General features: G+C 39.0%; 1 protein-coding gene across 5 annotated transcripts in view; it reads right to left on the bottom strand.

The window, feature by feature from the left end:
* HMGCLL1 (3-hydroxy-3-methylglutaryl-CoA lyase like 1) overlaps nt 1–26,339 on the bottom strand; it is a 192,363-nt gene that overhangs the window by 139,549 nt on the left and 26,475 nt on the right. For 4 of the 5 annotated variants that reach the window (XM_040473796.1, XM_040473799.1, XM_040473797.1 and 1 more), the window contains exons 2-3: nt 6,319–6,399; nt 5,979–6,086 (exon numbers count right to left, since the gene is read on the bottom strand). The exons of the other annotated variant lie outside the window; for it this stretch is intronic. In XM_040473796.1, the coding sequence (XP_040329730.1) occupies nt 5,979–6,086; nt 6,319–6,399 (189 nt within the window). The remainder of the gene's footprint in view (nt 1–5,978; nt 6,087–6,318; nt 6,400–26,339) is intronic. 5 annotated transcript variants of the gene reach the window in all.

The raw sequence follows: 26,339 nt of genomic DNA on the forward strand, positions 1-26,339 counted from the left end.
ACAAGGGAAACAAAAGCAAAAGTGAACTATTGGGACTTCATAAAAATATAAAAGCTTCCGCACAGCAAAGGAAACAATCGACAAAACTAAAAAGCGCCCATTTACTTTTTTGTTATTTTTTTAATGTTTATTTTTGAGACACATACACACACACACACACACACACACACACACACACACACACACACACACGGCATGAGTGGGGAAGGGGCAGAGAGAGAGGGAGACACAGTATCTGAAGCAGGCTCCAGGCTCTGAGCTGTCAGCACAGAGCCCGAAGCACGGCTCCGACTCACAGACCGCAAGATCATGACCTGAGCCAAATTTGGGCACTTAACTGACTGAGCCACCCAGGCGCCCCTACTTTTTTGTTAATTTTTCAAGAAAGGGAGCACAAGCTGGGGAGAGGGACAGAGGGAAAAGAGAGCATCTTAAGCAGGCTCCATACTGAGTATGGAGCCCGACACGGGGCTCGATCCCACAGCCCTGGGATCATAACCTGAGCCAAAATCAAGAGCCAGACACTCAGCTGCCTGAACCAACCAGGTGCCCTCCCTTTTTAATGTTTATTTATTTGACAGAAAGAGACAGGAGCAGAGAGAGAGGGAGAGAGAATCCCAAGCAGGCTTTGTGCTGTCAGTGTGGAGCCCAACACGGGGCTCAACCCCACAAACCTTGAGATCATGATCTGAGCCAAAATGAAGAGGGAGATGCTTACCTCACTAAACCACCCAGGTACCCACCGAAGATTCCCTTTTTAACCTTTTTTTTTTTAATTTTTGGAGAGAGAGTAAAAGGCACCCATTTACTTTTAATAACTATCAGAGCTCCTTTACTGAAAACCTGCATGTCTATTTCTTCTGAGATCAACCGTTGAACAAATATTAACCAATTATTATTTGACACGTAAGAAATTCAACATGCTCAAATAAGTTGAACAACAAGAAAAAAGAAAGAAAGCCTAATACAGTTAGAAGCTATTGTTAAAAAAAAACAAACAAAAAATGACCTTTAAACTTCCTTAATATAAACCTTTTTAAAAGGAAGTCGCATTAGTGTGTGTACCACAACTACAAATTCAGGAGCTAAGGAAAGGAAATGAAGACATCACCAATGACTAGTCTGATGATCCAAACTGGCAGGTGCTTGATGCTGACTGTGATAACTGAGCAGACACATCTCTACTATAGAAATGACATGTGGAAAGCCTCAAAGTACCAAGAAGGACAGCAGTTAAGGACAAGTCAGTTAATCTTAGCGTGTAGTAGCAGCAAAGAGTATCTTAAAAAGAGAGTGAGCACACTCAGGCCACCTCCACTGAAGAGAGTTAAATGTTCCTCCTTTAGTTCACCCTCCCCCACCTATCTGGGTACTGGGACTTCTGTAATCATGAAATGGAACTGCTGTCTTGGTAAATTTATCCTCCATTTTCTGCGGAGACAGCAGAGGCCAAATCATGGGAGGTATAACGGATGGGACTTGCACTGCAACACTTCCCAGATGATGAAATTAACCTATCAGTTAACTGTGCCTCATAAGCAAAATGCTTGCGGGGGGGGGGGGGGGTGTGTGCGCATGTGCTCTCTCAACCTCTGAGTGTCTCTCTCTCTCTCTCTCTCTCTCTCTCTCTCTCTGACACACACACACACTCACTCACTCATCATCTATGCTAAAATACCCTCTTCCAAGCTTCTTCTCCACACACCCATCCTTTCAACAAGGGCAGAGCAAGGAAGAGAAAAACACTCAGAAGCAGAAGCTACAGCGTCCTGCATCTCACCAACATAAATCTGAACCTGAAACTTCAATCCAGTTAACTGTCTTCATTGCTAATAAAGAATTCCATCATACACTAAAAGGAGGGCAGGGGAAAGTTTACGCATTCCTTGTTGCTCACATTGCGCTTAGGTTATATTTATAAGTGTTTAACGAATTTGTAAGTAATTGTTACAGTATTTTGAGGATTTTTTCCTACTTTTACAGAGAAAATCTCTGTCCATGTCATGACTTGGCACCCACCCTTTCCAACTGTTAAAAAATGAATTTGAAAGGGAGCATTTGCTGATACGTTGCGTATGATCTACATAAACATACGGTGTTGTGGATGTTCAATGTATTCTTATTTTTCTGTAAGTGATGTTCACTTTCATCACTCATGTGAATGAAAACATTTAAAACCAAATAGCTAAATAAGATGAATATAAAACACTAGTTTATTTTGAAATTATTGTCTTTATCATGATTTAAATAACTTACTACTAAGAGCCACATTCCAAAGTTGCAGTAAGCCTATCTATTTTTATAAACATGTTTTCTTTCTTCATTCCATAGAAGTGAGGGGCTATCTGGATTCTTTTCAAATGTTCTTATATTATATGTCACTCTAAGGAAGTCTTTTTTTCCAGATAAGTTGTAAAGAACATGTTGTGTTTTGTGTGTGTGTGTTTTTTTTTCTTTTAATGGCAGGTATTTTATCATCTCTGGCCATTTAGATGATAGGTGTGGGATCCTGTTTTATATGGCACCCTGCTACTGTGGAACTTTTCTTTTAGCTGCCTTAGAAAGCTGTTGCCAAACACAACAGTGGGCGGCAACTGTAAAAACGCTTTAAAACGCTAAAAAAAGAATAAGTGAACAAGCAGCAATCTAAACATAAACTAGATGACTATTCCCATGACCTATATTTAAGGAAAAGAAAAAGAAAATGCAGAGAGTTAATAGAACACCGATTTAGAGCCACACTCCCAGTCTTTAGAAGTACAAATCACTTCACACAAATACCCATAAGCAGTTGCACTAAAACTGTTCTGTCACATCTCAGATGTTACTTTAAGTTAGAGGAGTCTAATGTCATGACAGTTTCTTCAAAAGTCAGTGGTTACAAGATAAAATGTCCAAAGAGAAATTAGCATTATGAATTCGTTCTGATTTCCAGCTTTTCATTAGCATGACAATGCAATGCAACCGGCAGAATTACATGATAAGACAATCACTGACTACAACAATAGAAACTGCTCTGCACAGGCCATCTCAGTGAAATCTAAAACACAAGCACAACTATGGAAAATTGAATTGAAAAAATGGGATATTCTCACAATCGCCCTTTGAAAAGACCTCGGTAGGTTGATAGGTCATCTAGAAAATGACTGGCATAACTTTGGAAGACTCAATCCGATAGTTTATTTGATTCAGACATGCTTCTTTTTTACAGATGTTTAACAATTTGAAACACTTTGTCATGCACGTGCCCACATGAGAATTAAAAGTGAAAAACACAGGACATATATTTAGTATTTGAATAAATATCTTCAATTATTCAGATCGGACCTGTCCGCTGCAGTATTTAAACACATACTTTCATCTCTAAGAAAAAGTCTTTTTATCAAAAAGAAGGAAGTTAACTGCGTGGAGTCCAGGGGTCAGTCAATGCATCTGTTAGGCAATCACTCAGGTAAGCCTGCTGAGAACTGGTCAGAGCCAGGTGCTCTGGACTCGGGGCACTCATATGCAGGAATCCACTCATGGGCCTTACTGCCCTAAGTGCTCCCATGCTATTGGCAGCATTGCTGGGATTTCCAAGGTCCAAAGAGGTGAAGTCACTTACTCAAGCTCAAGGCAGAATGCGGACAGCAACACAGTCCCAGAGGTACTTCGGCCTCACCACAGCTGTCCTCAAGAGCCACAATGGGAATTTCATCATTTATTCAGTAATACTTTGAGCCTAGGAAGTGTTCATTCAATCTCAATAGGTTAAGTCATGAATTTACCAAGCCTAGAATAAATCATCTTATTTTATGGCCCCATCACACATCTACTTACATTATGAGACCAAAAAGCAGTTTTTCATTACTGCATGCAGAGGGACAGCCTTGCCTTTTGCTCTGACCATCTTTTCTCTAAGCTGGCTAAACAAGAAGGATGTTCCTGTAGAAGCGTTCTAGCCTCATTTTTCTAAATGTCACTTAGATTAGTTTCAAGAGTAATCTATCAAACAATTTCCAGAGTTGTGTAATAACAGGATGTGACAATTGGTGACAATTTGTACCACTTCAGTAAAGAAGAGTATTTTGTAAGCAGCCTTACAAAATCATTGGAAAATAAAAAAATCTTGAAGTGAAACATTATCTTAGTAAATTATCTGAAGTAAAATAATATCTTAGTAAAATATTATATCTGAAATACTACTGTGATTGGTCATCAATTAATATTCACAAGAACTCTCCTTTTTTTCTGACATTACCCTGAAGTTATACCTGTCTTTCTAGTTTTTCTTCAACAGTCATCAAATTTGTGAAATGAACACTAACTGAATCAAACAGAGGCAATTTCATGAAGACTTAAGTATGATACAAGGGGCTCACATTCCCTTAAAATTAATGACAGCTCATAAAATAATGGTGAGCAATTTTACAAAATGGCATTGTCAAGGAAATAGGTCTAGTCTCCTAAAGCTCTTTTTGCCTTCCTAAGGAAATTACCTGTGGTCTTCATTACATAGAACCAAATACATGAACAAAAGAGTCAGCCGTCCATACCAAAAAATTCAAAGTGACATGTTATTATTATTTCAGGCTGATTGATTCTTTATTCATTTCACAATAACTACTTACTAGGCACTAAGCAGTGGGGGAAGAGTGACAGACAAGGTCACTACCTCTGTAACTCTTACAGTCTAGGAAGCAGATAATTAAAAAATGTTTGCCGAAATGAGCTATTAACATAAAGCAGGATGGTCAGTAGGGAGTTTGATTTCAACCCAAGTGAGTCTGAGGTAATGACTGCACATCTAGATGAAGCTTATCAGAGAAGGCAGGACCAAAAGTACAGATCTGTTATCCTTTTATTTATTTTTTAATGTTTGTTTATTTTTGAGAGAGAGACAGACAGAGCATGAGCAGGGCAGGGGCAGGGGCAGGGGCAGGGAGAGAGAGAGAGAGAGACAGAATCCGGAGCAGGCTTCAAGCTCGGAGCTGTCAGCACAGAGCCTGAGGTGGAGCTCTGACACAGGAAAGGTGAAATCATGACCTAAGCAGAAGATGGACGCTCAAATGATGGAGCTACCCAGGCACCCCTAGATTTGTCACCCTTTTAAAGTGACTGTTAATGTTGGAAGGACAGGCCAAAGAAGAGAGCACAGGCAAGGAAATTACTGAAGGCAGAATGTTAAGGGAACTTTAAACTTACATGATGTCAAGGATGACAGAAAAAGAGCAGTTGGGCAAGTAACTGAATGAGGATTACAGAGAATAACAACCAAGGGAATGAGATGAGAAGATAATCAGTGAACTTAAGTGCCAGGGAGAGATTGAAGGATCCCAGGAATGAGCACAGGTATTACATAGGAAAGGGAGAGGGATTGGTTTAATGGCTACTAATCATGTTTCAAGGACCAGAGCCAAATCTCAGAAGGGATGATTGTTGCCCCATGACTGTCAAATCTGGGTAGGCTTTATCTTAAGAGAAGATTGAGATGACTCCCTTTGTCTTGCTATGATAGATAGATTTCTCTAGCAAATTTAAGTGCTAAAAAAAAAAAAAGTGACGAGTATGTATCTACACTTCTAATAGGAGATTTTATCTTTAAGGTATCAGGCAACTCATCAATACTTCATTCTAAGAGATAAGAAAGTGAAAGCACCTAAAGATATTCAGATAATCTTTGAAGTCAGTAAGTAGTTAATGGACAGCAGGCTCCTAAATTGCTATTTAAGAGCCTTATCTACTCATCATATTGGACCATTATACTCAGGTAGGCTTGGGATGGAGTTCCCAGTAACTTTTTAGGACTTAATGGATAGAAGATGTTTCATCAGAGGGATTTTTCCTTAATCGTGTCTCAGTGCATGGGCTAATATTTTGGAAAAAAAAACCATAGTAAATTAGTAATTATATCAGGTTAATATTACAATTTACAGTATTTGCTAAATCTTGGCAAAGTTGAATTAAAGATTCAATTAAGGAATTATGGATTTACATACCTGTGGTACCCATCTGGAGGACACAAAGCTGGTCACTTCTATTACAGACAAGCCAGTTTGGGAAAGTTGATTGATAAATTCAATTTTTATGTCTGTAGGAACTATAACCTATGAAAGCATTAAAAATTATCTTATAAGTAATTTGCATAGTGTCTATTGAAGCATAAATAGAAAATTACTTCCTAACAGAAGCAAAACATATTTAAGATGCATAAATTCAAGTAGCAATTGAGGACAAACACAATTGTATAATATATGAAACCCATCTAAGTCTTCAGAATCTTAATAAATATTTTGATTTAGCATTTGGAATAACTATGTTAAACTAGTATCAAACTACCTTTTCATTCTGCAATCCATCCCTAGGTCCAACTTCTACTATTTTAACATACTCAGGGAGTCCAGATAACTGGGATGTTTCCTGAAATGGAAAATACAAGGCAAGACAAATAGGTAACAGTTAGATCATCAAACCTGCTTATTTGAAAAATCAAACAATTACACTTTGTTATAGAAAGTTCTCACCCCAGAAAGCTAAATTCAACACAGTGCTATAATCCAAATATCAAGTTTGTATTATCAGCAACATGAGATCATTTTTTTCTTCTAGCTCAGTAATATCCAGTCATTACATGAAAACTGCAAAGATTAATTTCTAAAATATAACTGTGGAAAAGGTAATATACTTAGGATTTATACAGCAAATTTGTTGAGTGACTCTCTGTGTGTTGATAAAATTTACTATTGTTAGAATTCATTACAAAAGTGTTTCTTTGTATTAACATACTTCTACCAAGCACAGTCTTAAAGATGCCACACTCCATACCTTGAACTTGAGGAATGTGGTTGTGGTTCTCTGGCCTATGCCCAGAAAAGCTGAGACTAGACAAAAAGGTATGCTGCTTATTTATTTTCTGTGTCACACAGCACAACCAGCACCTAAACATAACTTCCGAAGTACAGAGCCACTCCAGTAGGGTCTAAACCCTCAATATTCCACTGGGAACACCTAGTTGTAACCCAGTGTAATACTGTTCCACCTTTTGCTCAAATCTGAAATGGCAGAAGGTCTAGACTCTAGAACCTCTGGCCCAAACCATGTACTATGGACACATATTTAAAAAGACACTAGTTTATGGGGCATCTGGGTGGTTCAGTCAATTAAGTATCTGGCTCTTGATCTCTGCTCAGGCCATGATCTCACGGTTCATGAGATGGAGCCCCACATCGGGCTCTGTGCTGACAGTGCAGTGCAGAGCCTGCTTGGGATTCTCTCTCTCCCTTGCTCTCTCCCTCCCCCGTTCACACGTTCTGTTTCTCTCAAAATAAATACACTTTAAAAATAAATTTAAAAAAATAAAAACACAGTTTAAAACAAGAAAAATAGGAACTGCCTTTCTCAATGTCATATCACAGTTAAAATGATAATAATTCCCTACAATCTCTAAGCTATGTTAAGTGTGGGCAACTACCATCAATTTCTTCAATAGATAGCTGATAGAATCCATCAAAATCAGCAGGACCTGTACTTCAGAATTGTTTTTGTCTTGCCTTTCAATAGGGATGATGGATGTGGGCCAACCAATGTGTATTGTCTCACTCTGTCCTTGTAGCAATCATCGACATATACTGGTCAAGTGGTCTGGATGCAGAACCCAGTTTGTTTTCTGACACAGAAAATTGCTCGTTGGCCCTTTTAGGGCCATAGCCAATATGTTCTCTTATTGGCATTGTGTGCTAACTCAGCAAAAGAACCCAGAAAATCCCTGCTACAATGTTTACATACCACCCTCAACATTTCCATTAAACTGGGCAATTTAATGAGCAAAAATTAACTAAAAAGGAAAAGAATTCTCCTCTCTACATCCTCTGAGCAGGTTGTAAGGGAAGCATGGGGCTCCTCATCTTTAAGCTCAGTTTTGGAAGGCAACCATGAAACCAAGTCTCATTTACAGTGGCCATAATTTCAAGGCAATAAATGACAAGGACGGCATGGAAGAGTGGAATAACAGAAGCTCATTCTTTTTTGTTACCTTCAGTCCTTAAAGAGCAGAAATAAAAAACAAACAAAACCGACCAATCTTAAGCCATGTTTTTTCATTCCTGCTTTTTCCTGAACCTTCAACAGCAATTAGCTTGGAGTATATATACATGGATGAAGAGTACTTCTTTATTCAACAGCAATTTTTTTTTAATTTTTTTTTTTAACGTTTATTTATTTTTTTGGGACAGAGAGAGACAGAGCATGAACGGGGGAGGGGCAGAGAGAGAGGGAGACACAGAATCAGAAACAGGCTCCAGGCTCTAAGCCATCAGCCCAGAGCCCGACGCGGGGCTCGAACGAGATCGTGACCTGGCTGAAGTTGGACGCTCAACCGACTGCGCCACCCAGGCGCCCCAGCAATGTTTTAACAACCACAAGAAACACAGTCTTTTTTAAGGTGGTAACAACATGCCAAATGCAATTAAAAAACTTAAAACACTCCTTTACAACACTGTGTAGCTAACAGAAGCAACAATCTGAAAAAACTGAAGTAGGAATCTCTACCAAGTACAGCCATTTCAGTGTTAGGTAGAAGCTAGATATGAGCAGTGGAGAGAATGCCCTGAGGCAGAGTCCCAATTCCTTGAAGAGGAATGATAGAGACAGGAGCTGGAGCCAAGGATGTTGACAAATAAACTACACATTTAAAGCTGGGGAGCACAACATCCTGATCTGATGGCTTCTAAGACCTCAGGAGTGACAGACCAAAGAGCCACAGGTACAAACTTGTCCTCTCCTCATCCAGCTCTGCCCCAGTAGAACCTCTACACTCATTATAATGCATTTGCACTGCACGTATACAGCTCTGCCTGACAAATGATATGATGATTCCACAAACCTCATAGGGTTAAAAACTCCCCCTCCAAATGACTAGAAATAGCCTCCATTAGAGACCATCCCACTGTAACTCACAGCACTCCCCTAGCCCAGAGAGCCCCCATAATATCCAATCCAATAACAACCTGGGGGCTGGTTCCACCTCCTGGAACCTGCCTGCTCTCCCACCTTAGGAATGTGTTTTCCTTTAATAAAACTGCTTTGTGCTGGCTACTTTCCTTCTAGCTGCCTTTATTTGAGCATGAGCACGGATCCCCTTGTAAATCTTCTCATGGGGAATCCAAGACTGAGACCTCCATTCCTACAAGGCAGACTGTCTCTATCCCATAACAAAAGCAGAATATCAGCTCACTTGATATTAGATTTCTTCTTGAATATAATATTGTTTTATGTAAGCATGGATATGTATTCCCTCTATCAGTGAATCTGAGAAATCTGAACAAAATTAAAATGTGTTCTCCTTGTTAACAGCAAAATAAATTAAATAAACAAATAAATAAATAAATAAAACCCATTAACACTTGAATATGTATGATGTGAGAGCCCTCTCTCAATGATCTTTAGCCCTTTTCTAGTCATTACTACCTCTGTATTGATTTCTGTAAGGAGCTTCGGCTACACATAAACAATGTCTACTGGACAAACTCACCTAAGTGCTGTCCAAGTATATAGAAGTGATTCATGACTGATCTCATTATTTTCCCCACCTCATGCCTCTCTTCAGACATTCTCCCACCACATGCTATTCTTCACCTTCTTTCTTACCACTTATATCTAAGTGGCCCATTTATTAACTATTTTATTTTGGAATATACCCAGCACCCAGCACAATGCATAACACTTAGACTGTGCTCAGTAATTACTTTTTGATTATGCTGGTGAATCTCTTCTGTCACTGGCTTCATTAAAATTGTCATTTTTTTTTTCTCATCCAATCTGTTGCTATAGCTTCCTAGGTAGTGTTTCTCATCTTGTTTTTCCATGACTAAAAAAATCTTTCAGCATCCAGCAGTCACCTTCAGAGCAATCCATCAGTCTAAGGTAAAATGATTTATGACAAGCCTCTCATCTTCTACCACTGTCTCTACTTCATGCATCCTCTGATTTTAGCCAGGGCAAAATCATGTCTTCCACCCTTTCATGTCTGTATACATGAGGTTTCTGCTGCTTAGAAATACCTTCCATCTGTGGAAAACATTTTCCACCAAATCCGTTTCTCTTCTGTATGGACGAAGGAATGGACTACACTTCTCCCCTATGTAACAGTTATATCTGAACAAATTCCAATCAATTGTATGAAATATCCAATGTATATCCCTCCATGCTCCTTGCCTTTCAGCAAGCTTGATGCAGAGGAGCATGGCAAACTTGAAAACTCAAGACCAAACAAAACCAAAAGTAAATCAACAAAAATAATGAAGTAGCCTGTATCTTTCAATCACTGCTTAAATAACGACTCCATGCCAATAAGAAGCAATCATTTTATACTTTATATGGACAAAAATAAATTTCAACTCTTTAGACCATTTACATTACAGGTAAATATTTTATAGTTACTAATTGTGAAGGATAGTTAAGGATCTGAAATTTTAGCCTGCTCGTAAGCTATCTAATGAGGCAGCATGGATGCTGGTGGAAGGCACAAGACACCTGGGTCTGAGGAAAAATTTTAAAAAAGCTTACTACTCACAACACCTACAGCAAAAGCAACAGCTAGAGGATTAGCCTTTGTGCTGGTTCCTCAAGCTCCAAATCCTACAGGGAGAAGCAAAGAAGATGAAGTGACACTTGCACAAGCAATGGGTTGCACTACAGGAAAGGAACCCCAAGCACAGTGAACCTGAACCTTTAGTAATAGGTGGTAAGCATGATCTTTTCATGGCTATAGAGGTAAACATGTTTGTTATACTTAACTATGAGCATGCCTACCTTTTGCTCTGCAGGAAGACATTATCTCTATTTTCTAAGACTTTAAGGACACTTAGCCTTTGCTCCAGAAGACTTCTAGCATGTAACACTGTTCCAAAAAAAACAAAAAGGTGTTCCCAGTATAAAAATACTTTTTCCGAAAGAGAGAGAGACAGAGAGAGAGAGAGTGCATGAAAGTGGGGGAGGGGCAGAAGGAGAGGGAGAATCTTGGGCAGACTCCATGCCCAGGGTCCCAGTGCAGAGCCCAATGTGGGGCTCAATTCCACGACCATGAGATCATGATCTGGGCTGAAATCAAGAGTCAGGCACTTGACCGACAGGGCCACCCAAGCACCCCCTTCAATACAAAAATTCTTGAAGAGAGGTTGGAATCAAGGCAATTGTAACTCTGCTTGTAGACATACAGAAATTTAAGACATGTATGGAGAATTACTTCCCAATAGTAATCACTCTTCATTTTTATACCATCTTGATTTATGGCAAATTTTCCCAATAAGTAAGCCACTCTGTTGGCTTCTGCAGTTATGAACAGAGCCTGGGACCAAAACTGTTCAATTTATCTCATGAGAAATTTAATTAAGGCTACTCTCAACAAAACTATAAGTAGTAGGATAAAGCCAGCCAGCAGTATTGACTTCAGCCATGCCCCCTCCCCCTCTGAAGGGTCCTGGACCCAACCAGCTGTATAAATCCTATGCAGTAGAGACTCTGCACCAGAAGCTAAGAGTTGTTTACTTTCTGTCCATTTTATGATGGTGGATATGTTGTCATGCCCACTACTATGATCCATCCAGATAGCAATGACGGTAATCCAGGTGATGGAAGTTGATCAGCAACGTGATTCTAGGGGATATTAGAATGTGGGCCTCGTGTGATTCAATCAACACAATTCAGAGCACCTAAAGATCTGTCTTTGATTTTTCAGTCTATACATGTCCAAATGGCAAATAAGCTAGTGCACTGACCACACCCCAAAGTCCATTAAAAAAAAAAAGGAATATCCTCAAGTTCTTCTGAGTGGGTAGGATGATCACACTCATTTTTAGTTCTGCACAACTGTTACAGAGGTTGTGAAACCACAGCAGCCCTATGCACATCATCAGGTTTCAGCTTAGCCAAAATATCATCCAACCAGGCCAAGGCCTCTGGAAAAGCACTGTAAATAGAAGGGTGCCACTGAATCAGTAGCTTTGCTTTACGCAGCAGGGTGGGCAGCAGAGGGCAACTGCTACTTTTTGTGTGTAAAGCTGAGATTGCACTGGGGACAGGCTTACCACTTTCTTGAATATACCATTTCTATTTGATTAGTGAGGCCTGTTGAGGTTGTACTACCTTGTTAGTCATTTCCAAAATGAAAATAGGCCATAGAGTCACAATGTCCCATGACTCAGGTGTCCAATTTCAGCAAGAGCTCAATAGCAAGGTAATACCTGATTTTCAAAAGATACCTGGTAGCTCTGTCAGGGCAGTGAGAAGTACAAATTCCTAAGCAGCACCTCTAAGTGGATGCTGCCTGTCTTTGGTCAAAGGATTCAGGGATCCCCAAGCGTATCTTCACTTCACTACATGCAGCTCTTCCTAACTGAGGTGATCCCCTCTAGCACTTATGGGACGGACAACTACAATCCCATCACATGTCAACTCTTACTATATGTTCAGATGTGGAATCAACAATACATTGCATTGGCCTCAACAGCCCCACCCAAAAGGTTACTTTGATTCTCTTTTCCCATTGGGAACACTGCCCAAACCTCATCAGTTGAAAACAGGACTCCCACCCATGGGATTGAGTAGGACGCTGACACCTTTAGATGACAGCCAAAAATATTTGAGTCCTCCCTCTCCCCAAAGTTCCCCAGCATACTCAGATGGATGATCTCCATGAACTAATAATCATCTTTTTCCTTAAAGCAGATGGAGGAAGAAGACTGGAAATGATCCAGGGGCACAGAGGGAAAGATTAGTTCCATAGCAGTAAGGCATCTTTACTTTCTATTTTGGGCAGCATAGTAGCTGCTCACCAGCTCAATCAGATGAACTTGCAATGTTTGGAAACCACACAAAGTACTACATTACACATCAAAATCATCATTACTGGGGCACCTGGGTGGCTCAGTCGTTTAAGCATCCTACTTCAGCTCAGGTCATGATCTCATGGTTCATGAGTTCGAGCCCCGCGTTGGGCTCTATGCTGACAGCTCAGAGCCTGGATCCTGCTTCGGATTCTGTGTCTCCTCTTTCTCTGCCCCTCCCCCACTCATGTTCTGTCTCCCTCTCAAAAATAAATAAACATTAAAAAAATTTTAAAAAATCATCATTACTAACACCGTGGATTTTAACCTAGGAAACCCCTGCACTCAGCATCCACAACTGCATTGGTTTCCAGCAGGATAATGAGGGGTTTGTTCCCACTGGCTGGCATGGGCTTGACTTGCACATGATCCACATCTCCTAACTCTTTATCTAGTCACAATATATTGGCTAAGGGAGTTTTGCAAAGTGGCAAGGCTAATGATAAAATTTATCTAGAATTCTTTGGCTCCCTTCTCATTCTCCAATATGTTACCTTTCAGCACTATAAACACAATCTGGGACAGTAGGATTCCCCCATACTAGTCAATGACTGATTCATCTATGGTTCCTTACAGGAACCCCAGCCAAATCTCTCCAAGAGGGCCAAAGTTTCTGTAGAGCAGCCAGGACTCACAGACTCAGAGATCTTTTGCTGTCATCTCCAATTATATCTAAGTTTTCCATGACAGATTGCAGGACAGGCTAAGTTGTAAAAAGGTGCAGTTACTGCTATTCCTCTATCACAATCATTGCTTACCCCATACCCTCAACTCCCAACTGAACCGAAGTTCTTATGATTCACCCAATTTCTTTTCATAACATTGTCCCAATTTATTTCTTTTCTACTCCTAGTAACTGTTGATGGAAAGAGGGAAGAGAATCTTCAGCCCACACAGTGTTTATCTTAGTGCTAGCTGTTACAATGGGTGGACCTGAAACTGTCCACCAGGAAGGAAGTTCCTTCCTGCCCCTAAGAAAGTTAACATAATCAAGGCACCTCTCAACCCTTGAACCTACTTCCTGGAAACCAGGCTGCAACCATCTTCCCAATTTCTCATCATTAACAAGCAATAAAACAGTAGACCCTATTTTGCTCAATTGACTATAAAATCTGGTCAATTTGTTCATTATTAACTTCCATTTTCTTCCCTCAAATCCCTTTAATTCATCAGAAAAGTTTTCATTCTTCCTCTTTCAGGAAGTTATGTCTTCCTCTATACTCCATCCTCGTTAACAAACTGTCACAACCTTTGAAGGAGTAAGATTTTACCCTACATACTAGCTCATAAGCAACTCTGTCACAGTTTTATGGGTGCTGGCAGAAGATATTCAACTCTTGAATCTGAGACAAAAAATTTATTATTCACATTAATACCAGTCCGAGCATCAGAGCATCAACATTTTCTTTCACTGGTTCCCTGAGCATGACATGAGCGGTGCTTGGGGGAACCTGAGTATTTCACAGTTGGGCAGTTAGCATGCCTGCCCTTTGCTCTGTTTCCCAAGGTTGTTTGCCAAACACCTTGAAAAGACATTTTCAAAGAAATTTAATCAATGCATTGCTAATAATACATACAAAAACACAAGAGACCCATGAAGAATTGCGTCTCAACATTCTTATTACTTCAATTAATACTCAGTTACTATTCTCAACAAAACCTCTTAGTCATTATCTAAGAATCTATTTGTCATCTACTCCAGACTCTTCTGATCTCCTCAAACGCAGTAATTTCATTTCTATTATCCTATAACACTCTGTAGAGACTTATCTTAAAATATATCTAGAAGTACCACTTTGCCTATTTCTAAGCCTATTTTGGTTATAAATCTTCAGAGTCATTAGAATGGACACACACTAAACACTCAAACGCTCTTTGTTAAATGAATAAATGAGCTTACATCTAACCAGAAAAGTAAGTTTGAAATTTCATCTATCCAATACATATTAGCAGCATTATTATAGTTATCAGATATGTGGAAATAAACCAACCAAACAAGAATCTGCACCCATAGTAAGCTCACACTTTAGTGGCACAGGGAACTGCATGCTACTTTCTGAGAGCAGGGGGAGTGGGGGCACAGCCTTTTTTTTTTACAGTGAGTATCTAAGAGTTGATAAATGACGTGTATGTTCGAAGGAACATATAAGTTTTTTTTAAGTAGTCTGCAGAAGTTAGCAACATAGTCTTTAAATAGGTCTATAGTTTGAATTTATTTTTATAGCATTAAAAGGTCTATGTTACTGAGCTCAGTGTATCCTGTTTAATGTGGAGTCATGTATGATACTGGTGAAAACAAAAGATGTATTATCCAGAACAAGGCATTCAAAAAGCCATGTTATATGCTGAATGTATGCCCACATTTGGCATCAGATTTCTAATGGTTCGCTTTCATAGTACAACAACAAAAGGAATACTATCTTGCATTTATATGTTGCTTTATTATTCTAAAGCACTTTTCTATCCACATTTCATCTGTGAAGCTACCCTGTGAGGTAGGCAGAACTGAAAGAGAGATTAAATGACATTCTAAGGTTACCCAACTAAGTTCCCTGGCTCCTTTTCTAGTTTTCTTTAGGATGAGATTAAATATACCACAAACTATTGAGCTTAAGGTTGTGAAATAATGAACCATTCTTTTATGTAGAACATAAATGGGCTGCTATACTTACATTTTTCAATCTTACATAAAATTAAATGGAAGGCATATTTTGATGAGGGTTTCTCTGAAATCTTAATGGGGTGTGTTCATGTATTTATTTTATATATTTACACATAAAATATATATGGGAGACTTCTATATATACAGTCTATCCTCCTGATGGTGACAGATGATTCCTTATTATTCGCTCTACAAATCCTGCTTTTTTTTCCCCTCTAAGAAAACACCACCATCCACAGGAGAAATTTCCTGACAGATTTTTATATGTTGCACTCACTTCATTTCCTGAGGAGTAATTTTATGTGTAAATAAAGTCTTTATAATATTGACATATCCTGTTTCATAGTCAGTATTCTTCCCACAGAGAACTGCTACACCAGCCAAATCAAATGCTCCCACTACACAGATGAGAAGTATGAATCAGGAAATTGTAAGATTTTCTTTTGAAATTAAATTGAACTTTTTAAGGGAGCGTAAATTAGATGTCCACTTTTACAAAGAATCTATTTTTTTTCATCCCATATGAAATATGCACATGGTGCATTTTGTGGTAACATTAAACTCTCCACATTCTGGTATCTGTTATTTCTCAGATATTTCCCTGTTAACCTAACATAGTCAGAAACACATACAGCATTCTCACTGGTAGGATAGGTATGAACAGAAACCTTGGTCCTCTGGAACAATCTAACGACATTTCTCTCTCTGGTGTCTTTCCAGGATGGACTGAATCAACAAAGTTGATATTTGAAACCCTTCTTTCAGAATATCCATGCCCCAGTGCTCACTCAAAGGCGATCTCTGGCAGTTTAAGAAGAATTTAATTTCTAATATGGTACAAGTAGTTTGTAATGTACCATTAAGTCACCTCCAACTTTATGAACAATATATCTTAATTTACAAACTCAAAAGGTAAAAGAAGGTCTCTACTTACCTTTTAATAATTTTTGACAGCCAAAAGGAAAAGGGGAATATATCCAGTACTTTGTTCCCAACTGCATTCAGTCAATGTTTAACAGAGATTAAGAACAAGATCTAAAAATGTAAACACTCTCCTGATGTATGCATGCTAATATTTGTCCTAGGTACTAACTGGAAAATTAATGCTGGGCATCAGTGCAGATATAAAGCATAATTCAACATGAATTCCTTCTTGAAATATATAAATGTTATGAGCACTTAAATAAAAGTAGTTACAAAAAAGCATAAAAACATTATATAAGATTATCTTCCATAACAGCAGATTGAAATATAGAATGATGAACAATATGAGATCTAAATTTATCAATTATTTTTTTTAATGAGGCTCTTAGCATCTCCATCACTGGAATTCATTTCCCTGTTAAATAAATTCCATTTTTAAATGTGTCTTAAGCAATAAATGTATACATACATACTTAATATTTATTCATGGATTGTTTCAATATAAATCCATAACTGTATTATAAATCCAATTGTGTATGAGGACTGAAAATACAGATTAACACAGATTGTGTGAACAGTTTATGAAACATGGATGGTAACAGAAACAAAAGTGGGATGAAACACATGTAAGGAGAAAAACTGAAGAAATCAAGAAAAATAGTTTTTAAACCAAGAATTCTATAAACTGTCCAATAAAAGCATTAAGATAAATTTCAAAGAATTCAAAAAGAAAAACTTCTATGCATTGAGATAGCATGAGATCTTGTACACATAGTTATGCTTCTTTAAATGGTTGCTGTTACTTAGGCTATTTAGTTTGAAGAAATGAAATTATTTATTCCTACATTCATGGCAATTTAACAATAAAATAAAATAAACTTTATGAAAAATTAGCCAACATCATCTATAGATTTTTATTACTGTTATCATTATTACTGTATTAAAGATTAAGATAGTAATAAAAGTGTTAATTAGAAAACCCAAAAAAAGTTTAACTTGAAATATTTAAAGTATAGAAAGTTACCTTTTCCTTGGTGTCTTTGCCAATATATATTTTTAAACCACTACAATTGTTTTTGCCTTTTGCAGACACAATAAGCAGCCAGATTGATTGAAAACGTAAACGCGCACGCACACACACACACACACAGGAAAAACTCCAACTCCCAGGAAAAATGTGGGCTATGTCATGTAATACAGCAAGTTTCATCATAGAAATATTTTTAGGATGTTAATATTCTCAAAACACTGGCTTATAATAGAACATGCAACTAATTATGTTAAGCTAGCCATACAAGCAGGATGACTTTATAGCCACAAAGTTTAAGAAAACTATTGGAATACATTAACTTTTGTCAGAGCTTTAAAGTTCATACACCCAACGTGGTATGGCAGTGCTTTTGCTGGGGAAATCTGGCGTATTTGGCTAAGAAGCCACAATTCATTATTGTAAATAGTTGCTTAAGTTTGGGTTGCCATTATCATTGGCAAAAAACAATTAAAGTGCTTTAAGTGACTTTTTGGTTTTGCCATGTTTACTGTTTAACAATGGCAAATGATGAAATCACATGAGAGATGTGCCTGGGAGTTTTCAGCTTTGTAATACTCTTATTAAGTACCATAAGACTAGATACCTGAAGAATCCATTCAAACTTTGAATAAAGTTTTTAGATGTTAATGAAGTCCCTTTGTCAAAATGCTCCTTTAGGTAATATCTATGTTCTGATTGGCAAAAATCAAAATGCCTGAGAAATGCATGGTCATAGACATACACCAAAAATTCTCTGGAAATAATACACATTAATAATTTGTGGTGTCTCATATCTCATCATATGTGAAGTTTGACATTTGTGAGTGATGAATTGTTGAGTGCTAAAAATCGTTGAATAAGAGACTGATAGAGATACTACCACATGCTAGTGAAATTAGGTGGAATCTCTATCTTTGGAAATTTTGCTTTCCATTATTAATGGACTATAGTGCATGTTTGAGTGTGCTGCTCAGCTATCCCTTTCTGTACGGAGACATTCCCAGAAGCCAAACCTTTGGCAGTTGAGGACACTTCAGTTAGCCTTTTTTTCAGAGAATGCCCTCAACTAAGGAGAGCCACCTTACCTACAGTCTCATCTCCTCTCTGTAATCATCCAGAGTGGTTTACATAGGGATTTAATAGCCCAGCCCCTTCGCTGTACAACGGCACTGTGCAAGGCAGTACCACAGGACCTTATCAGCTCTGAAGACCCCAGTGGGACTCAGACCTTTAGTGTGACATCACAGTTCACTTCTTCCTCTGCCTTGTCCTGCCTGCTCCACTTCCTCACAAGTACTATCAAGGGCACCAACCTTCTGCACACAATTCCTCCTCCAAGAATCTGTTTCTTGAGGAACCAGACCTAAGAAGATTGGAGCCAGAAGTGAGCTGAGGAAGTACACTCTAAGATGGGATTGAGGAGATAGAATACTTATTATTTATTTTTCAGTCAGTCCTCCTCCTTGGAAGAAGACGAGACATTAATGGTCCCTGGTAACCTGTAGTAATGCCACTGTTCAAAGTTTCACTGGTTCTACAACAGGATAATCTTTGTCCCCCAGGGGACATTTGGCAATGTCTAGAGACATTTTTGGTGTCACAAGTGCCGGGAACTACTGGCATCTAGTGTGTCGAGATCAGGTATACTGCTAAACATCTTATGATGCACTAGACAGGCCTCCACAACCAAATGTAATCCCACATAAATGAAGACTGTTGAGTGTCAGGCATCCTGATCTATACAACTGAAGTTATTGAAGGTTAAGGTTGTTCCGTCAATGATGTTAGCTGCTCCAATAAAAAGTCAAGATCCATCTCCTGGTTTACATAGCTGAGCCAATTTTCAGACCAAAAACCAAATACCTCAGGGAAAAAGAAAAAAAAAAAAAAAGAAAGAAAGAAAGAAAACCAGATTCTCATGTGAAATAACCTGTACTACTACAGCAACTATATGAGTCATTTAATTAATTACTCTTCCATGAAACGGAGATCATAAGGGGTTAATATTCAAAATATATCAAGAACTTGTTTGGGGTACCTGGGTCGCTCAGTTGGTTAAGCATCAGACTCCGACTCATGTCACAATCTCATGGTTCATGGGTTCGGGCGCCGCTTCCGGCTCTGTGCTGACAGCTTGGATGTTGGAGCCTGCTTTGGATCCTCTGTCTCCCTCTCTCTCTGCCCCTCCCCCACTCATGTTCTGTCTCTCTGTCTCTCTCATAAATAAACATAAAAAAAAAGAACTTATACAACTCAACACCAAAAATAATAAAATAATCAATTAAAAATGGGCAGAGGACCTGAATAGACATTATTCCAAAGAAAACATACAAATGACCACCAGATACATGAGATGATGCTCCATATCACTATCATCAGGAAAATGCAAATCTTAACCATAATGAGGTTAATCACCTTACACCTATCAGAACGGGTAGAATCAAAGAGACAAGAAATAATAAGTGATGGTAAGGAAGTGAAGAAGAAGGAACACTCATGCTCTGTTGGTGGGAATATAAATTGGTGTAACCACTGTGGAAAACAGTACAGGGGTCCTCAAAAAGTTAGAAATACCATATGATCCTGTAATTTACTCAAAGAAAATAAAAACACTAATTCAAAAATATATAAGTATCCCTATGTTTATTACAGCATTATTTATAGTAGCCACAATACTGAAGCAACCTAAGCATCCCTCAACAGACAAAGAAGATGTGGATAAAGAAGATGTGGTATACACACACACACACACACACACACAGAAATATTACCCAGTCATAAACAAGTATGAGATGTTACCATATGCAAAGACATGGGTGGACCTAGAGGGTATTATGCTAAGTGAAATAAGTCAAAGACAAAGACAAATATATGATTTCACTTACATGTGGAATCTAAAAAACAAAAAGCAGAAACAGACTTATGAATACAGAGAAATAATGGCTGCCAGAGGGGAAGGGGGTGGGAGGATTGGCAACATGGGTGAAGGCAAGTGGGAGGTACAGGCTTCCAACTGTGCAATGAGTAAGTCATAGGGAAAAGTACAGCACAGGGAATATAGTCAATGGTACTGTAATAATGTTTATAATGACAGATGGCAACTTCGCTTGTGGTGAGGACAGTATAACATGCTGACTTGTTAAATCAGTAGGTTGTACACTCAAAACTAATGTAACGTGTGTCAACTATACTTCAAATAAAAAATAAAACATTGGCAAAGCAATGAGAAAAAACCAAATGAAATAAAACAGAGATCAAAATAGCTATGAAGAATTTTGGCAAAGCCATGCATACTGCTGCACATATAGTGGTCATTAGACAAATAGGCCCAAACAGTATTTTTTATTCATTCATTTATTCATTCATTCACTCACATGACTCTAGCTGCACAGCTGACATAGGCAAAACCCTATTCTATAAATTGCTCTAAGAAAGCCCATATGGATATGAAAATCAATTTTCAAGGAGTTACCCTAGTGAGAACATTCCTAAAATAAATCATTAGTAACTCTAGTAGCTTTCTATCTAATACTACTCCTGAAGCAACTCTTCAACGTCTTTTAAAAACCATCATGCAAGGGCCCTTCTGTGTGGTAATGAAAAACTCTCAAAACAAACGACCTGGCTCTACCATATACACGATGCACAAAGCTGGTTCTACCATGTACTTTGATGTACCAAGTTGAGGAAATAATTTGATTACTATTCCCCATTTCCTCTGTCTGAAGTGGGAAGGTGACTCTCCTCTGAGCCAAGTGGTCCTTGGCTTATATGTGTATTGTGAAGGTAGAATATGAATATATATCATTTAGCATTTAGCTCGGTGAGGAGTTAATACTTGATCGATGTTTGTCATGTGACATGAAGCTAACATGAAGACATGAAAAGCTTTTCTAATATTTTAAAGGAAGGATAGTTTAAAATTATTTCATTATCACTTTAAAATACACCTATTTGTTTAAAATTTACAATGAAAGGAGTCATTGCCGATAGCAGACCAGATTACCTTATAGAGTTCTAGCCATAATCAAAGTAATACATGGAAATTATTCAAGGTCTTTCAACAAGGAACTCAAAATACTTTGGAGACAGTATCCTATTCTGGAAGCTGCCAACAATTTTATCCACCTCCAGTGCTGACACCATCAACTCCACCCATCCTGTTCCACTTGGCAATGTCAACCTCAGTTTGAACTTTTGAGAGGCGACAGAGGGGCACTCACTTCATTAAGAGGGTAAGTAAGAGCTCATATTCAAAACCTGGCTGAATAATGCCATGAATGAGCACAGGAGTCAGTTTTTTACTTGTTGGAAACGTTCTCCTGGAAAAAAAAATGAATTTAACAGCAAATTAAATACATTAATAATTCTGATTGGCACGATGTTCAAGGCAAGACTATCTAAAAAATCCCTGCATCATACTCTTCACAAACTAGATTTTAATTTCTCTTCTTTCACCCCAGGGAGCTTCCTTTCAACTTCAAAGAGTAGTATTGGGGTATGGAAGATCTAAATTCAAACAGACAATATACATCTTTTTTGTAGAACACAGAGCCAGCAGATGAATGGTTGACATTCATACAACAGTATAAGGTTTAAGATGACCAACACCCTTGAGCAAAAAAGACTTCACAATGCCTTAAAACAACCCAATTACTCATTTTGTCCTCATTCTTGAAGTACACTGATTATTCTAATTGTCACTACAGGTAATGGAAGAGAAAAGCTTCCTGATCTCAAAATCAGAATTTTCAGAAATCTGATCATTTGGGACATTCAAAACATATGGGAAATAAAATATACTGAAACACTCACAGCAGTGGAGGGAGGCTAGACAATTTTGAAAAAGTTATACCAATGCATATGGCCCCTTGAGGCAGGACCAGACCAGGACCCTAAGGTGATTATGTCTATAACTGAGACTTTAGTGTGTCCCTCTCCAGCCTATCCTTCTGCAGGCTTTCACATTTCAGTAAATTGCATACTTTTAAGCTGCTGCTGCAGACTGCAGATTTGTGCCCCCCACAAATTTGTATGTTGAAACCTAATATCCAATGTGACAATATTTGGAGGTAGAGCCTTTGGCAGAGCCCTCATGAATGGGATTAGTGTCCTTATAAAAGAAACTCTGGGGTCCCCTAGGTTGCCCTAGGGTTAAACATCAGACTCTTGTTGATTTCAGCTCAGGTCACGATCTCACGGTTTCATGAGTTCAAGCACCACGCCAGGCTCTGTGTTGGCAACGCAGAGCCTGCTTGGGACTTTCTCTCTACCTCTCTCTCTGCCCCTCCCCATTCATGCTGTCTTAGTCTCTCTCAAATTAAATAAAATTAATTTTTTAATGTAAACAAATTAAAAAATTCAAAAAAATTATTTTTAAAAAAGAGACTCTGAAGAGCCCCCACTATACTTCCACCATGTGAAGACACAGAGACAAGACAGAAAGACAGCTTTCTGTGAACTAGGAAGTAAGTCCTCACCAGACACTGAATCAGTAAGCACCCTGACCTTGGACTTTCCAGTCACAAGAAATGAAAAATAAAGTAGTTGTTTATAAGCCATCTAGTTTATGGTACTCTAGATAGTAACTCCAATGGACTCAAGTGACAGCTAAAGCCTGCACATGGAACCATCCTCAAATCCTCTCTTCTTCCTGTGCCCTCTCTCAGCCTGATCAACAAACTGTGTTCTATCTTTTCAATAATCATCTCCAAGGCAGCAACCTCATTAACACTGCAAAACTTACAATCAATCGCATCATTCCTCTGGTTCAATACCCTCCATGACCTTCCTTTTTTTTGGAGAAAAATCCAAAGTTTTTACCATGGCTTTTGAGGCCTCCAAGATATTATACCTTATTACTTTTCAGAGCTGCTCTCCCACTCCTCCTTCACTCCTGCTCCAGCCACACTGATTTCCCCACAGTGCCCTCAACCCCTGGGCACTTGCACTTCTCCCGCAGGACTGCTCTTCCCCCTTGTATCTCTGTGTCTCACTCCCTCCCTTTCCTATCTCAGCTCTCTGTAGAGCCTATATAATAAGGAAAAAAAGAAACAAAACAACAAAAATCCTCCTTACCATTTTATCACCCTTAATCTTCATTATTCTTCCAGTACTCATCACCACCTAGCACGTTATGAGTATGTCTATTTATCTATTGTCTGTCTCTTCCCATTAGACTAAGAGCCCCTTGAGCGTATGGACTTGTTTAAGTTCACTGCTATATCCCAGCTTTCTGAACTTAGTCTGGCATATGGAACATGCTCAGTAAACACTTATGGAACAAATAAATGGATATGATTTATTCAGAGTTCATAGAAGTTAGTCATATAATAGAAGATGTTCACAGTCATTATGGCTTAGAAAACTATCAAAAATTTACTCTACATAGTGCTCCCTGATACTCTGAGGAAGACACTTAGAATCATTATTTGCACATGAATGGTCTAAGGGAAGCTTTCAAAAACTCCAAAGGAGCTGCATGTGGTAAAGAAGCTTCAACAAAAGAAGTTAGGTCAAACATCTGGGCCGCTGGTTTTCTAAAAAATAGAATGTCCTGTGGTCTAAAGGAATATACGTGTTTTTGTTGTCAGTTCTCCTCAGCAGGGTGGGATACAGTTGAAATCTTCCACTGGTATTACTGGCTATGATAGATCAAAATATATCCAGAGTCTTGGTCCTGAAGCTCTAAATACCTACTAGAGTACAGGCGTGGGGTGGGAGGGGAGAGGTTCCCTATATTAGAGGAGGAAGAGTTGTGATCCTTGTCATTGGCGTCAACTTACAAAGGGCTCCTTGGAGTTCTGTGACTATTAGTTAGCTGGGCTTTCTTTATCCATTCATTTCATCAGCCCTGGCATACTGCAGTGAACCAAGGACCCCTTTTTCGTGAAGTTTACAGACAACAGCAAAAAATAAAATAAATGTGCAAGTGTCATAAAGAAATCAATGAGGGAAAGGGAAGAGGAAGTTGAAGGACAGGAGACATGTTTCAAGTTTACATAAGAAGGTATACTTTGAGAAAAGAATAGAAGGAGGTGGATGATGGGATTGAGTGCCAAGTTATACAGATGTCCTGGGAAAGTTATACAGATGTCTAGAAAGGGCGTTCTTTTTTTTTTATTTTTTATTTTTTAATTTTTTTTTTTAACGTTTATTTATTTTTGAGACAGAGAGACAGAGCATGAACGGGGAGGGTCAGAGAGAGGGAGACACGGAATCTGAAACAGGCTCCAGGCTCTGAGGGGTCAGCACAGAGCCCGACGCGGGGCTCGAACTCACGGAGTGTGAGATCGTGACCTGAGCCGAAGTCGGCCGCTTAACCGACTGAGCCACCCAAGCGCCCCTAGAAAGGGCGTTCTGACAGCCACGTTCTCCAAGTTGATTGGGGGAAACACATACGGTGTGTTAACTGCTATAGGAGGGGCCACGTTGCCAGTGTAAAATGGAGAAGAGTGAGCAAGAAGTCAATTAAAGTAATACAATGAAATAAAGAATTTGGAAGTATAGAGAGGACCCAGGTAAAGACTTATTCCCAGGCTGATAGAAAGCCACTGGAGCACTTTAGAGCAGAAGAATGACACAATAGGAAGTGTATTTTACTAAGGTGACTCTGGCTGCTGTATCAGTAACAGACTGGTGGGGGCCAGAGTAGAAACAGGAGATGAACAGAAGGTTACGGTAATAATGCAGATGAGAGAGAATGGTGGCTTGGTTAGAATGGTTTAGAGGTAGAGGAAGCCAAAGGAGACCCTGAAGGCACAACTTTTCACCCTAACAAAGTGTCTCTTGATTTCCAGGCTAGGCAGGACAGATGAAAAACTTATATCCTGATTTGCCCTGGAAGTCTGGCAATGTAAAATGCAAAAGAAGTCACAATACTTATGAGAGGGAAATAGTCCCAAGTGTTTTAAAAAAGGAAAATAAATTGATAAATTTATTCAAAATCTGCTTCCCCATTAAACTCCTTCCCACCTCCATCCATTGAGAAGACTACTGCTATCTTCCTGCCTGGAGCATCTAACCTCAGGCCAGCCTGAAGCAAAACTACTACATTAGGTTGCCGGCAACACCAGCTGTATCCTGACAGTTCTTGCCCCGCAGCAACCCCAGCCCTGCATTCGGTAATTTCTAGACTGCTTCTCTGACTTCTCACCTGTCTCTGCGTTCTAACACGCTGACCTCTCCTGGCCCTAATTCTAATTAAAACTTATGTTTTGTTTCCTTAGGGCTCTGAATCCAACTGATGAGGTTGCTACCGGCTTTATTACACTTTGCTTTCCAGGTGGCTGATTTCATTTTAGACACACTGTACCTCAAACCCCAGAGGTGTCTCTAATGTTGGAAATGTGAGCAGGCTGGTGAGGGGTGGTCTGGGGCCGCTGAATTTCTGATCCTTCTTAAATCACATCACTTGAGTGTTTGTTCATTCCATGTAAGCCAAAATCTAGCCCTGCTTAAATGTTCTTCATATACTGAGAAGTCGGGGCGGGGGCGGGGGGGGCGCGGTACTCAATAAATTATGTTGCCTAAATAGAGTACAGCTGGTACCCACACTGTACTTAAAAATGCTCCATGTACTTCAGACTATGCCTAATTCATTCCACAACCTCCTATTCTCAAGTAGGACAAGTGAGCAACAGGGTACTTTGATAAAAGTTTAACCTGGTGGGGTCAGTCTAAAACAGCCCTGTTTTTCCAGGATTCAGTTGAAACCTATCTGGAGAAGCCAGTTCTGCTTCAGGCTCCATTTAAAGAGAAAAGAAACTTAGGAAAGGTCTGCAAAAGAATTAAAGCTGCAGGTATAGCAAAGGTGAGAGGATAAAAAGTACTAGAGCTATTTAGGCTGTGGTATAGAGAACAG

Source organism: Herpailurus yagouaroundi, unplaced genomic scaffold (genome assembly GCF_014898765.1).
Source record: "Herpailurus yagouaroundi ecotype Mexico unplaced genomic scaffold, PumYag 139, whole genome shotgun sequence".
In the NCBI taxonomy this organism is placed as follows: domain Eukaryota; kingdom Metazoa; phylum Chordata; class Mammalia; order Carnivora; family Felidae; genus Herpailurus; species Herpailurus yagouaroundi.